At 44.4% G+C, this 15,589-nt stretch overlaps 1 protein-coding gene across 2 annotated transcripts in view; it reads right to left on the bottom strand.

The window, feature by feature from the left end:
• The window catches only part of PKN2 (protein kinase N2), a 146,380-nt gene that overhangs the window by 41,973 nt on the left and 88,818 nt on the right, over positions 1 to 15,589 (bottom strand). For both annotated transcript variants that reach the window (XM_088482206.1, XM_088482205.1), the window contains exons 2-3: positions 14,054 to 14,348; positions 3,052 to 3,206 (exon numbers count right to left, since the gene is read on the bottom strand). In XM_088482206.1, the coding sequence (XP_088338332.1) occupies positions 3,052 to 3,206; positions 14,054 to 14,321 (423 nt within the window). In that variant the 5' untranslated portion in view covers positions 14,322 to 14,348. The remainder of the gene's footprint in view (positions 1 to 3,051; positions 3,207 to 14,053; positions 14,349 to 15,589) is intronic.

The following is a 15,589-nucleotide window of genomic DNA, read 5'->3' as shown; positions in this document are numbered from 1 at the left end:
GTATGGGCGGTCGGCTGACAGCCCGTACACACAGCACGATGCACTAATATATCTGCAGATATATTGGGCATCGGCTGTGCAGCACAGCCGACGCGATATGTCTTAATGATGTTGTTCACAGACATATCGCTGTTACACACTGGCCGACGTACACAAGATATATTGGCCAATCAATTGATCGGCCAGTGTGTGCAGACGGCATATCTGTCTACAGGCAAGTGTGTACGGCCAGCCAGTGTGTATGAACGACCATCTACAGATATGTCTGTCAGGTGTGTACCCACCTTTAGACCAACATACAGATAAAACACAAAGAGCTTACATAGAACACAAAGCAAATTTAAAGCTGGGTACACACCTTACGACATTGCGACCTAGCGATGCCCAAGACATTTTGCGCCATACACGCTGCACGATCTGCCGTACGATAGCGCAATCATTACATGCTGCATGTAACTACACCGTGTAGTTAATTGAATCGTCCCATTGGACATGCAGCACATCCAATGGGACAATTCAATGAACGACGGATTGGGCATACACACACTATACAATGTGCACGACATATCATTCCGATCTGGGTCGGGACGATACATTGCATGGTGTGTACCCAGCTTAAGACCTCAATTAAAGGGAGTCTATACTATGTGTGTGTCTTCAATGTAACATTACAATGCTATATAGTGGAAATGTTTAAGCTTGCCAATTCCTCCGAAGGCGTGTTTTCAATAATCTTTACATGAGATGTGCTTTTACCAAACAAGAAAAAAAAAAGCGAAGTTTGATAAAAGATGCCAAAATAAGATCTTTAATTTTTCAAGTGTTATTTTTCATAGTAGCTATAAAAAGTATTCAACCTTTCAGCATTTCTCATTTACTTACATCATGGAATCAAAATAGATTCATTCAAGAAGTCTTAGTGCTGATAAACAGAAAATGCTTTAAATAGATAACAAAAGTGTTTACTCCTTTTTCCGAGAGAAACCTAAACAGCCCTTTTTCAAATGCATTTCATTCAGGTCAAATAATCGGGAGTCCACCTGTGTACAATTGATTCAATTTACATAAAAATACACCTGTCAGAAAGGTCCCAGAGTTGGATAATGCATTTACAAAACAGAGACAACTAGTGAAGATTCAAGTAAATCTAAGAATAGAGTGTTGGGGAAAAAAAAAACACCACAAATCAGGAGAATCAGCATCAATAGAAGATTTGGAAGACCTATCATCCCTGCAGGAAGAAACCTGCTTAGCTGGGCAGACAGCTCATGCCAACATGAAACCCGCATGACATCTCTATCTAGGTTTTGCCAGAATGCAAATTGAATAACGCTAATGTGGACACACTTTGGAGGAAAAGCTCCTGCAGCCTACAAGAGACCTAGAACTTGGGAGAAGATTTATAGTCCAGCAGGACAATTATATGCAGCAAAAGCTACAGTGGTAGGCCCCTGATGAGGGTGCTGGGCACCTGTATGCAATGTATCATAACTCACTTTACATTACCTTTACTTTCAATCGATTAGTGCTGTTCCTAATGCTACCGGAGTGGGGGAAAGTGATATATTACTATATATTAGATGGTATACATCGCTGGACATCATTTATTAATGTGTGCTGCTACATTCATAATTGAGGGTCCCAGGGACTTTCCTGTGGTTGAGTAATACTGTATCTATCCCTAAGCGCTGCAGCTCGTTTCTCCACTGAAGCTTGTCTCTTACTCCCTGGCAGCTGTCCCATGACAAGCAGGGCGCTCTTCTCTCTGGCGCCCTGCTTCTCCCTGCACCCCCAGTGCTAGACAAACTGCTCTTTCCTATGGGTTTCCTGTACCAACCTGATGGAGCTCAAGCAACTTCTTAATGAAAGGATACAGAATTATCAGTTCAACGTTGGTAGAGGACTTAGAGCTGAATTCAACTAGCCCCATTCATTTAACAGGGGTGAAAAAGGGTAGTAGCCTTGGACTTTAATGCCTGGGGCTATTCAATTCCAGACCCTTTTTTACCAGAGACCCTTTTTAACGCCCATTAAAAATTAACGGACATTAACACATAGGTCCATAAACTTATCACAGCACCCGAAAACAGGCTATTTATAGGGGACTTCTTTTAGAGCCTGCTCAGGCACCTGCAAGGCTAATTGAATAGTTCCGGGGGATCAATTAGCCTGCGGTAAATTACGGCGACTAATTGAATTCCACCCTTAGGGGCTCATTCAATTAGCAGTGATAAAAAATGTTACTATGTGGTAAACTAACGTGCATATGTCCCAGTAATTTCACTTATTGAGTGTATGCTCTCTCCCGCCTACCACACAATTCAAATAGAAAAAGCGTATTCCTGCATTTGCACGGTAATTCTTGCTGGTAATACCCGTGTTAAGTGTGGGTGAAAATGGGAAAAGCAGCCTGAAACCCCCGACCCCCCCCCCCCCCCCCCAAATAAAAAATGCAAATATTAGAAACAAAAGTTGCGTTAAATCTTATGGAGAATAAACGCATGTCAACTTGTGCGCTAATAGAATATCTTAAAATTGTTTTGCCTGTAAAAAGTCACATTTACATGTGTAAATGGGTAATTGTGGCTAATTGAATTCAGCCCTTAGCCGTAATTACAGCTCAAGGTGCTTCTACCAGTGTACTAAACAAAGATGGTGATTATGCATGTAATACCTAGTCATTTGTATTTTGAATTTCATCAGTATTAAAAATTTCCAAAATATAATCTCAGATTCTATGGTGTAAATTACATTAAATGTAAAAATGCCAAAAGGTAATGAATACTTTTATATTAAATTCCCAAATTCTTCCACCTGACTTTATCAAAAGTTGTAGGAGAGTGTATACAAGTAAAAATATTCAAACCGTCTCAAGGTGGCAAATACCTAACACATTTGGATAGATCAGACAAATGGGAATAAGAAACAATTCTGACAATGATAAGCTCAGATTCCTTCCATACTGCACAATAATCACCCCCCTTCTGGATTATAAAAAGATTGTACTGTCCGGAGGCCAAGGAAAGCCACATTCCTTGAACCTCTACTTACTTTCGAAGGCCCATTAGAATAGGTTTGAATCATGTTCTCTGCTCCCTGTTTCACTTTCAGCTCAATGTCTAACTGCTTCTGCAAAGCCATCAGCCTTCCATTATTCGTAGATGAGCCGGAGTCACTTTTCGGAGTGTCTGGTGTCTTGGGACAATCTGGAAATGCCAAATAAATGTATTGCAGATCATAAAAATGGTCTTCACAGATTTAACCTTGCAGATTTTTTTTTAGTTGCTGTATACCCCCATAGAGTGCAAACTAATTAATAAACTAAAATGAGTGGATGAATAGAGAGAAGGATGTGAAAGAAAGCCAGTAAGTAAAAAGTAAATACGTTCAATGACAAGTTGGATTTGTGGGATATAGAGCAGCAGACTGTTAGGGCAAGCTTAAACCATACAACAGAAAAAAGCAGAAAACGCTGCAGGCAATTAATGCAAAAGTTACAGAAGAAGCCGGCTGCAAAGGGATCTGGTACAGTAAAAAAGGCTGGTTTAAAAAGGTAAGCTAAAGGTCAATCAAAGGGTAGACTGACAACAATGAGAAGTAGAGGAGCATGTTCTAAAGATACCGAAGCTAACACTAAAGCTGGGTACACATTATACCAGTGGTTCTCAAACTCGGTCCTCAGTACCCCACACAGGTCACGTTTTCCAGGTCACCTAGCAGGTGCATAGGTGTAGTCATTACTCACTGACACATTTTAAAAGATCCACAGGTGGAGCCAATTATTTAACTCGCGATTCTTTGAGGAGACCTTGGAAACGTGCACTGTTGGGGTTCCTGAGGACAGAGTTTGAGAACCTGTGTACTATACGATGTGTACCCAGCTATAAAACGAATTACCCTCCCCCGCTGACATATCGGGCGGCCGATTCACAAGATGAACCGATGTACGTAGCTGCATGTAGGGACCTGACAATGCGGCTGACGACCAAATGGGAGCGCAAAACAGCCGACCATAGTGGGTACACCATAGACGATTTTGATGATATGTCGTTCCGATCCGTCGGAATAGGGCAGTTCGTCCAAGAAATCATATAGTGTGTACCAGGCTTAACACAACACAAACCAAAAAATAGTATCAGGAACAACAGGGGCACCTGGAGAACGTAACATTTTTTATTTTTTTTTAAGATTTGTTAAAATTTTAAGCAGTCTACAAAGGCCACAATTGTATATAATTTAACAGCTGTTTCTATAATGCACATCTTACTCAGCACTTTACAGAAAATACTTGCCACTTTTACGAAAGACGTCTTATCGCGTGAATTTATACTTATCGCCCAATATTAGCTGCAGTTTTTGCAGGTGCGAACTCTCTATGGCATAAAGTCGCAAAAAGTTTTCACCAAGAGCAAATGAAAGACAGCGCAATAGCACAGTACGTGAATCAAATAAATGTAAATAAAATACAATATGCATATTTAAATTCTGGCACAAAGGTAGATGCAGATTAAAAAATAATACATTTATTCACATAACATGCAATAAAACATGAGTTCTTGGGAGAACACCAGAGTTATATAAAATCTGAATAGAATAAAAACAGGTCCTGAAAATTGATGAATGAAAACACTTGATAAAAATGGCAATCAATAAAAAAAAGTTCAAATGAAGTATGTTGTGTACATGAATCCCGGAAAATGCACATCACTGGAATAGATGATCAATGACCTATCCTGCAGGTAGGTATAATGTTGTTTACCGTGTCCAGTTGTGACTTTCAATGCCCTTTCGCAGGAGGTTTCCCTTAGTGTCCATAGTTCTTGTGCAGCTCTGTGCAGTCCACTTGGGGGTTCCTATTTTCCTGTGCTTTGTTAAGGGGTAGAATGGTAGGACAGAAAGTTCACTCAAAAAGGATCCTAATAGTTCAGTGGATTTCTTGTGCGAGGTGATCCGGGTTTTGTTCGCTAGGTCCGACTAACGCGTTTCTCTGTATCAAACAGCTTCGTCAGAGGTAACATTCTACCCTTTAACAAGGCATTTTTATTGGCGGCTGAAACGGAGGTTGCACTCGCAAGACCCCCTGCAAAAATGTCCGAACCTCTGGGAGGAGAGCCAGACGCTGTTGAAAGTAGATGAACAGAGCCAAAATCTGTACCTTCAAAGATTGAACAAGTAAGCTGTCTTCCAAAGCACCCTGAAGAAAAGCCAACAGCCTAGGAAGGCGGAACTGGGATGTACAGTCAGGTGCATAAATATTGGGACATTGACAGAATTTTCATATTTTGGCCTCTGTTCCATTTCAAAACCATTGTGGTGGTGAATAAACAAGATGTGCTTTAACTGCAGACTTTCAGATTTAATTTGAGGGTAATTACATCCAAATCAAGTGAACGGTGTAGGAATTACAACGGTTTCTATATGTGCCTCCCACTTTTTAAGGGGCCAAAAGTAATGGGACTATCAACTCAAAAGCTATTTTTATGGACATGTGTGGGCTATTCCCTTATTTCATTATCAATTAAGCAGGTAAAAGGTCTGGAGTTGATTCATTTCAAAGCCATTGTGGTGGTGAATAGAGGCCAAAATATGAAAATTCTGTCAACGCCAATATTTATGCACCTGACTGTATGCACTCCACGCCGCTCACACCACATGATGTAGGTCTTCCAGACCCTGTGATAGTTTTACGAGGAAACTTGCTTCAGAGCCCGGAGCATGGTCCAGATAACAGACAGGGAAAACAGCTTAGCCTTTAAGAGCTCTGTCTCAATAACCAGGCCATTAAAGCCAAGCGAGGAAGCTCCTTGTGACAGAACAACCCCTGCAGAAGCAGATCTGGTCGCAGAGGAAGACGCCAACTGGGATATGCGGCCAGCTTGAGGACTGGGGCGAACCACGACCTGCGCGGCCAGTTTGGAGCCACTAGGATCACTGGAACTTGTTGCTCCTTGACTCGACATTATACCCGTGGTAACATGGGAATCGGAGGAAAGATGTAGGCCAGACAGAAGTTCCAGGGAACTGTCATGGCATCCACTGCGAAGGCCAATGGATCTTGGGATCTTGCAAAAAAAGTGAGAGCGCTTGCAATTGTGGCGAGACGCCATCAGGTCCACCTCTGGGAGTCTCCACTTCCGGACTAACTGCTGGAAAACTTCTGGGTGGAGATACCACTCCCTTGCAGGAAGGTGGTCCTGCTGAGGAAGTCCGCCTCCCAATTTTCCACCCTGGTATGAAGACCGCTGATAGTGCTGGGACAAACCTCTCTGCCCAAGCGAGAATGCGGCTTGCAACCATGCTTTTGGTTCCGCCCTGGTGGATTACATACGCCACCACCGTGGTGTTGTCTGATGAATTCTCACTGGCCGGCTGGCCAGGAGGGACTGGGCTCCGCACAGAGCGAGTTAGATGGCCCGAAGCTCCTGCACATTGATTGGGAGAACAGTTTCCGACGACGACAAAAGCCCCTGAAGACAGAGGTTCTCCGTCACCACTCCCCAACCGCTGAGACTTGCGTCTGTAGTGACAATGACCCAGTTGTGAGTGACCAGGGACCAACCCTGGAGAAGGTGATCGGAAAGCAGCCACCAGTGAAGTGACTAATGAGTGCTGTCTGACAGAACCAGCAACGGAGATGAGAGATCGTCCGAGCGGCCCGACCAATTCCGGAGAATCTCCCACTGGAGGATCCGCGAGTGGAATCAGGCATACTGGATGGTCTCGAAGGTAGAGACCATCGTACAGAGTAACTTCATGCACAGCCAGACTGATGGGCGAGGCACAGACAGTGCTTTCCTGACTAAGCCCTGGAGGGCCCAGGCTTTGGGCTCAGGCAGGAAAACTCTCTGGAGTGACGTATTGAAGATCACTCCCAGAAACATCGGGTTTTGGCAAGGCATGGGGTGACACTTCTCGAAGTTCAGTATCCAGCCGTGATACTGAAGCAGCTGAACCGTGCGATCCAGGTGGGCCTGTAGCTGGGAAGTCTAATCTGCTTTCACTTTCAAATCGTCCAAGTAGGGCACTATAGTTATCCCCTCTGAATGTAGCAGACTCGCCATAGCCGCCATGATCTTTGTGAAGACACGTGGGGCTGTTGCCAGTCCGAAAGGCAAGGAACTGGTAATGAGCTTGTCTGGCTGTGAACCTGAGAAGAGGATGATGCCCCGCACAAAATGGCACGTGGAGGTACGCATCTCTGATGTCGAGAGCAGCCAAAAATTATATTGCAGACATTCCCTGGATCACATATAGGAAAGATTCCATACGGAAATGATCCACTCTCAATCTGGAATTCAAGGCTCGCAGATTTACAAATCGGCCGATAAGTGCCGTTGGGTTTTCGGACCAGGAAAAGGTTGGCGTAAAAACCTGGCATTATAACTCCTTCGGAACACAGAGAGCTGATGGCCTGGTTCAAGGCCATTCTCTTTTCCAGGTCCCTGGGCAAGGCCGTGGCGAAGAAATGTTGCGGTGGTGGTCCCCCGAGGTCGATTACATAGCCTTGGGAGACTACGCCCCTCACCCAGGCAATGGCCGCCGACGCCACCCACCGGCCCTGGAAAAGGAGGAGGCAGCCACCCACCCCCTCCGGGACTGGATGGGCCGAGCCTCTGTCAGGTACTCGGCTTTTCGGGCGACTTAGCTCCCGAGCGCCTGTATGCACCAGAAAACCTGCCCAATGGAGCAGAACCTCTGCTGGGGAAATAACGTCCCCGGGCCATCTGACCTCTAACCGGCCCTCCCCCTCAAAAGGATGAACGTAAAATATGAAAGCATGGGCCCCGTTGCTTCTGGGGCACTACAGGAAGGAAAGTGCTTTTACCACAGGTCGCCTGGGCTATGATGGTATCTAGCTCAGAGCCAAACAGGACCCCTCTGCAAAAAGGGAGAGTTTCTAAAGAACATTTAGATTCGGCGTCCGCCTGCCAAGCGCAGAGCCAGAGTGCTCTGCGAGCCGAGACCGCCGTAGCTGAGACTCTGGAGGAACCTGCGCACCGGCGTTCGCCTGCCAAGCGCAGAGCCAGAGTGCTCTGCGAGCAGAGACCGCCGTAGCTGAGACTCTGGAGGAACCTGCGCACCATCCTGGACGGCCTCACACACATTCTGCTGCCGCCCGAATCTGTTCTGCCAATTCCAGCAAAGCCTCTCTGGATAACTCATCTTGAAACCCGCCACTAATATGTCAGCCCACTTCTCCATGGCCGAAGTGACCCATGCAGATGCCATCAAAAGGGCAAATAACCCCAGAGCCAATAAAAATGCTCCTTTTTTATCTAGCGGATTCTTAAAGGAAGCCGCACCCTGGACCGGAAGAGCTGTGTGTTTGGCCAAATGTGCCACAGCCCCATCCACCTTCGGATGTAGTTCCCACTTGGCGACCTGATTCGGCGGGAGCTGGTAAAGGGCTGCAAACTTTCGAGGAATGGTGAACTTCTTATCCGGCGTCTTCCACGCCTCCTCGACGAGATCCGAGGAAGCCGGAAAACAAATGACCCTCTTACGCCTACGCTTGAACGGCCCCTCCACCGCTGAGACATCTAGGTCTATGCAGTCCAGAGACCGTCGTACCGCCATAATAAGGTCATCCACGCCGTGACTTAACGGGGGCTCTCTTCGGGAAGAACCTCCACTTCTGGGAGTCCCCCCTCCTCCTTGGGATCAGACACGTCTAACAGGCCCCTGGAGGAAGGAAGACGCTTATGTGCAGTGCGGAGCTTAGGATCTTCAAAGAAGCGCTCCATATAAGGGCAGACCTTCTCAAACCCAGCTGCTGTTCGTTTGACGGTACAGACCCAAGGTGGATCAGATCCTTGCTGGACGACAACCGCTGCTGCGGGAGGCGATGGCAAGATAGGGAACGGTGCTACTTGAGCCTGTTCCTCTCTCCGACGAACCATGAGCCTCATGAAGTCAGACAGTGAGCGGTTCATAACCTGGGCCCACGCGGGTTTGTCCAGGATGGAAGTGGTCCCACCAGCTGGCTGCGCACAAGTGGGCCCCCAGCTGATAGTCCATGCACAGTGTCCCTGCATCCAGCTGTCCACATGGCAATTTGACATGACACTGGGCATACGGAAAAAATATCGCCATCGTAGGGATTTGGACCTTTGACTTGTCAGTCATAACTGCCACGCCAGCGCTACACTGCAGTTAGCACGCCATAAAAAAAAAATTTAAAAAATTAAAGTGCGTTCACTGAGTGCTGGTAAGAAGTCCCCCTCCAGGCAAAATATATTACAATTTAAATACTCAGCCTTCCTGGCTAAGTACAGAGGAGAGGAGCTTGAGCCTCTTCATCTTGTGGCATACAGGATGGCCCCCGGACAGCCTACGCAGGAGAATTCTTTCCTGCATGTGCAGGATTAAACCAAGCCTGCAGCCATAGAGCGGGGGGAGCCAGCTAGACGGAGGTAGCTAGCAGCTACTCCGACCAAGTGTTACTCCCCTCTTGGGGAAAACACTTGGTACGCCCGAAAAGAGGGCAGCCCGTCTCCGGCGCTCTGCACTGAGGAGCCACCAGCACCGCAAAGCCGGGCAAGATCTCGTCGCCATCACGATGACCAGGGTCGCGCCACATGCCACCTGATTGGCCGTCTACAGTGGCGCTTGGAGATGACATCTCCAAGCCTCCACTGCCGAGCCGACCAGACCAAAGGAGCGCACCCCACCCGCCCCTTCCTGCCTCCGGACCGCTGCGGAGTAAGGTAAGTAGGTCACGGAGGGAGAGGGAGGGGAAGAAGTGCTGCTCACCTGCTTCGGAGAGCAGAGTTAGTGCTGACCTGGGTCTGGTTTGAACAGTGCCGGCACCATGGTGTAAAAGGGGGGCTGTCCCGGGTCTGATCCGGGTTGGAAATGTGTTCCAAATCCCTGATCAGATCCGGGACTTTGGTGTAAAAGCAGTATTAGTCATTCAAATAAGTATCTACCCCACACAAAACAGACACTGGGGTTAATTGTTTTGTCAGAAACCAACTAACCTACCAATGTGTTTTTGGATTGTGGGAGGAAACTGAAGTACCAGGAAGAAACCCCATGAAAACACGGGGAGAACATATAAACTTCACACATATGAGACCATAGTTGGAATCGAACCTAGGACACCAGTTCTTTTGCACAGCAACCAATTTGCCAATATAGTTTCATTACTTTTTAATTAAGTGCCTTTTGCCCAGAGAGCAGCAGGGAGACACTGCTATTCTCCAAATACAGCCCCCCCAACTCCCCCGTATTAATAGGGGAAATGAACCTAAAAAGCAAATACAAGTTTTCTTAAGATGCTACATAGTATGCATTTTCATTAGCCTGGGAATCCTACTCTGCCGCAGTCTCTACGTTGGATACATTTGTAAAATGTGTTCACAGGAGGACATTTTCACTCTCAAACACTTTCCACATGGTCTATTATACAGCACATACATTTACGGTTATTGGTCCTTTAAAGTATGACTTAAACTTAATACAAAAAATGTATTGTAGAAGAGCTATTATAGCCGCAAATATATAGGTACATTTAAAGGGCACATATGAACAGATAATATTCCAGACAAGAGGGAATATACTTTCTACCAGTAATCCCACTGAAGGACACCACTACTGAAATCAGCCACTTTATCGGTGTCCTGCAGATGACTGATAACAGAAGAGCTTTGTGCTGTGTCCGTTTAGCAGGGAATAATATGCTGCATTTTTGCTTTGTTTCCCTGTGACAATTTTGGCAGTGTTGAATAAACTAATATATAGGCACTACATATCGAAAAAGGCACAAAAGACAATCTATAAACAGTTTCACACTTTCTTTCTACACTATTATTATTCTAAAACTGTAGCCTGATGAAAACAAATTAGGTCACCACGTTTGTGCCGGTGACAGAAGAGGACTGGGAACGGGACAAGTATAATGGGATGGGAGAGGGTGGGGATGGAGCAGTTGAGGGGACCTGGCAGAAGCCAGTTTCATTTTTTTTTTACTAGTTAATTTAAATAGCACCGACATATTTGCGCTTTACAATTGGGATCATCATCATAACTGGGTATTGACAGAGGTGAGAGGGACCTTCTTGGAAGCTTACAAACTAAAGTGGAGGAGATCTATGAAAATGGGGGCACAAAAAACAGGTGGTCTTGTCACAGCAACCAAAAATTTGCTACGAAATTTAGTAGCACCCCAGGCTACAACACAAAGAATGAAAAACTTAATTTCCTTTAGGTGAGTATTGGGATGAAATAAATATACACACAGTGGTCTGCACAGTGTATAATATTATATATATATATATATACACACACATACACATATATATATACACACACACACATACATATATACACACATACATATATACACACACATACATACATATATACACACACATACATATATACACACACACACACCACACACATATATACACACACACACACACACACACACACATATACACACACACACATACACATATATATATATATATATATATATATATATATACACACACACACACACACACACACACACACATACATACACATACATACACACAAAAAACCATCCGCTTTTTTTTCTTTTTAAAGATCAATAAATGCTAATTACATAAGTATATTGGGGAGTTTTATCAAGCCTAGGAGAAAAATAAAGTGGAGTAGCTGCCATTACAAAGACTGTGCTACATAAATGACAGAGGCTGATTGGTTGTTTAGGGCAACTCCTCCACGGCTTGATACATCTTCCCTTTGTAAGACCATGGTAACATTCTGGGGCACTCTGGGACTTTAACAATACAGACCACCTCTCCAGGGGAAAACAGCGAGAGATTGTTAAGCTACCGGGATGAGTGCCCGGAGAAATTCAATTGCCCGCATTGCATCCAGCACAGTTTACTACAACGATTACCAGGGGCTCAGTTACGATAAACTGCATTTTCCAACTTCAGTGCGGAACGCGTTGCTGTTACCACACGAGATGCTGTCCTGAGACACTAGATAAGATAAGACGAATGGCTGTTATGTTATGGGCATGACCCTATCACTGTATTCTAAGTTTTCAAACGTGCCATTGCAAGTTTAGAACACATCAAGTTCTGTGTCTTGACTGTTTACATGGTAAAAGTTTTGCCAGACTCAATTACAGAATCTTTATTAGATAACTCATTTAATAAAGTGTTCCAATTTGCTCCAAACCTAAATTCATAGAATGCCATCAAGACATAAATGCCAGCATTGTCCTGTCTAGTCTCCACATCATAACAAGAGAACATATTCTGCACTCTCTTTCCAAACATTTCAATCAATTGCTCTTAAGAAGAAGAAAAAAAACAAAAAAACAAAAGTTACCCGTCAGTGCCAAGTGCTACACCTGACACTTTAGCATTGTGACCAAAGCACAGCCATAGGAATCCATAACATAGCAAATAGACACAAACTGCTGGACAATTCGCAGACTTTAGGCTGAGATGGATACTTAGAAAGGAAGGAGTGTATATGGCTGTACTTACAATAAAGTACGAGGAAAGCACTGTGATGACCACTTATTTCAGTCAATCACATACAATCTTTAGCATGGAAAAAAACAGAGGCAAATGTTGAACATGGTAGCTTAGTGCAGAATAAAAACTATCTACAGCTCTGCATTTGGGAACAATTTTGATTTTCCATGCAGTAGGCACGGCAGGTGTGTATACATTTAGTGTAAGGAATGATGTGGTGTCCATGGTAAGATTGTAGTGTGGAGCCGTGGTCTGTAACAAGAATAAGGTGCACACTGATTGACAGCGCATCATAATACAGTCTCCACAACTTAAAAGAAACCTTCAAAGATATACTCCAATGCTTATTGAACCTAGAGTCTATACATCAAAAAGAACCGCACACCAAAGTAGTCTTGTATAAAAAAAAAGTAACATGTTCAAATGAGCCTCTCTCATTAGACCTCCAGGTTGTATTTACATCTCCGTACAACCGGATGTTCACTATCAGCCATTTCAGACCCACGAGACACTGACTGTGGTGGCCTCCAATGGGAATAACATCGCCCAGCATGAGACAAGCTCTCAAACATATTCTGTCCTCATAAGCACCTGAGACTTGCATATGCATTTATAAAAGTTCTCATATTATCATATTTGAACCATGGAGTATAACCGTAGTTGCAGTCAGGAAATTTGCAGCATCTGGGTGATTCGCAAAACAAAAAATTCTCAAACCAGCAATTACCAGTAGAAGCCTTAAAAAAATAAATAAAAAATAAAATACAAAACTCTACACAATATACCTTCACACCACTGAGAGGCATATCCAATTGGGCGCTGGGTTTACCACACTGGGAAAAGCTCCAGGTTTCATGCCCAGAGTTATTCAATTATTCTGCATTTTACCCATGTGGAAACCCATAAATTCTGCATAAAATATAGAATCTATGGGTTTTCCTGAGCGTTAAATCCAAGAGGGTGCATTTTAATATGGGCTTTTCCTTGCAGCTCCTGAGGATGTGATGAAAAGTGCACCCTCGTTGCTTAACGCGAGGGGGATACAGGGCCTGATCGAATAAGTCCGAGACGACAATTGGTCAAATCCTTAAGGTCATATTAACTAACATGACATTTCCTCCAGCCGGAGCCGCAAGGGATCTGCTATATACAGACATTTATATTGGAGCTCTGCAACAGACCTAACAAAGTCCTTCATGCTCTCCATTTTAAATTCGAGACAGTATCTTTACTATACTGGTCTATACTACCATACTTGTCCCGAGAGATTGGGCATCATTTTCATTTAATGCAGTGTTAACCGAATCGGATTTAAAAGGTACAAAGGCCACAGTAGTCAAGGAACATTCTGCCTGGACGGCAGCGATGACACTTGCTTGGGAGAACTTTACCTAAGTTTATCTAGAAAAAAAACACACCCAAGTCTCTCTTCCTACTCTGCAGGAGTGCAAGAGCTGCAGGACCAAGCACTCGCATGCTTCCTAAACACCCCGTATATTATCTGTAAGTGGTAATGCAACTAAGAAACAAAACTCCAACACCTCTAGCAATACAATCTCCTATAGTACCTGGTAGATCTTCTGCTTCTCGTACAACGATATGTGCATTCAGCTCTTGCAGACTGTTGTGTAGTTCTTCTAGTTTCTTATTTGATTTTTTCAAAATATTATCAACATAAGCCAAATTCTTTTTGTCCGTGGTAACCTTCCGAAGGTTTTCTGCCCCTTCTTTAATTTTAAGTTCTTTTCTAATTTCACGCTTGATTTGATCCTTTATTTCATCCAAATTTGGCTGTGACAGAGGGTCAGTGAAGTCTATTTTCTGATTAATACCCATGCTGTCAGCTATGTGGCTTCTAGGTTCCTGTAAAATTAAATAAAGAAGTCAGTGACCACACACACACACACCAGCTGACTAATATATATTTGAGAACTAAAGCAAAAAGTTTGTGTTTGCTAAACGATTGTAAAACCGAAACAGCAATGTAAATATTTAATAAGGTACAAAAAAAGTTACTCTTTAGATTCCAAAAGCTGGCTCTGAGGCTAAATAAAGCTGGGTACATACTATAGCGATATATCTGCAGATTGAGTGATCTGCAGATGATGGTCGTTCATACACACTGAACGGCCATCATCTGCTTCTGCCAGCGGGTTCCGACTGCCGGGGGGCGTGTCCCACCCCCCTCCCCGCGGCTGCCGTAAGGGCTGGTTGAAATGATAATCTTATGCTAGGTACACACTGGCCGATATATCAGTCACTCAATTGAGCAGCCGATATATATCATGGGCGTGTCAGCTGGTGTGTGCCAGCGATATGGCTGAACGATATCGTTCAGACACTGCATTGGCTGCGCAGCACAGCCGATGCCCAATATATCTGCATATATATTAGTGCATTGTGCTGAGTGTACGGGCGGTTAGCCGCCCGCCCATACACTTGCTGCAGAGGCTGCCGGTGACTGACAGCTCAACTGGGCGGGCACATGTAAATGCCTGCCCAGTTGTGACGTCAATCACGATGCATCGGGCCGACGATTGGCAAGTGTGTATGCACCTACCAATCGTCAGATAGGTCAGAGGATCGGCCGCATGGCCGTTCAGTCGTCCTAGTGTGTACCCAGCTTTATAATGTATGGCCAGCTTAAGACACGCTGCCTGCTGGGTACAACCAGATGAACCTGCCATAAAAAGCCCCTCGTAAAAATGAAACTAATTTGTCTGTAAGGAGCTGTCTCTATCCAAAGACAAATATACTATGAGACTATAATGGTTTTCACTGCACAGGCTGAGCTCATCTATTGTTGTATCCAATAACAATGAACATAAATAAAGCAAAGATACGTTTCTAAAGACGCAGTTCCCAATTTATGGCTCATCCAGACCAGCATATTCAGAGTATATGTTCATGCTATGCTAAAAGAAAAGTATATGAGCCAACTCCTCATGCAAGAACTGCAACCCTGGTGCCTCTGCTATCCATAGCACCTTTACACTGCCACACATATTAGCAGTCACTGGGCTTCAGGATTGAACTATTCTCACACTATACAGATATATCTGCAGATGATGGTCGTTCTACACACTGAACGGCCATCATCTGTG

This window comes from Taudactylus pleione, unplaced genomic scaffold, assembly GCF_031769625.1.
Source record: "Taudactylus pleione unplaced genomic scaffold, aTauple2 ptg000017l, whole genome shotgun sequence".
Lineage (NCBI taxonomy): Eukaryota > Metazoa > Chordata > Amphibia > Anura > Myobatrachidae > Taudactylus > Taudactylus pleione.
This window is presented reverse-complemented; position numbering and strand designations above follow the sequence as displayed.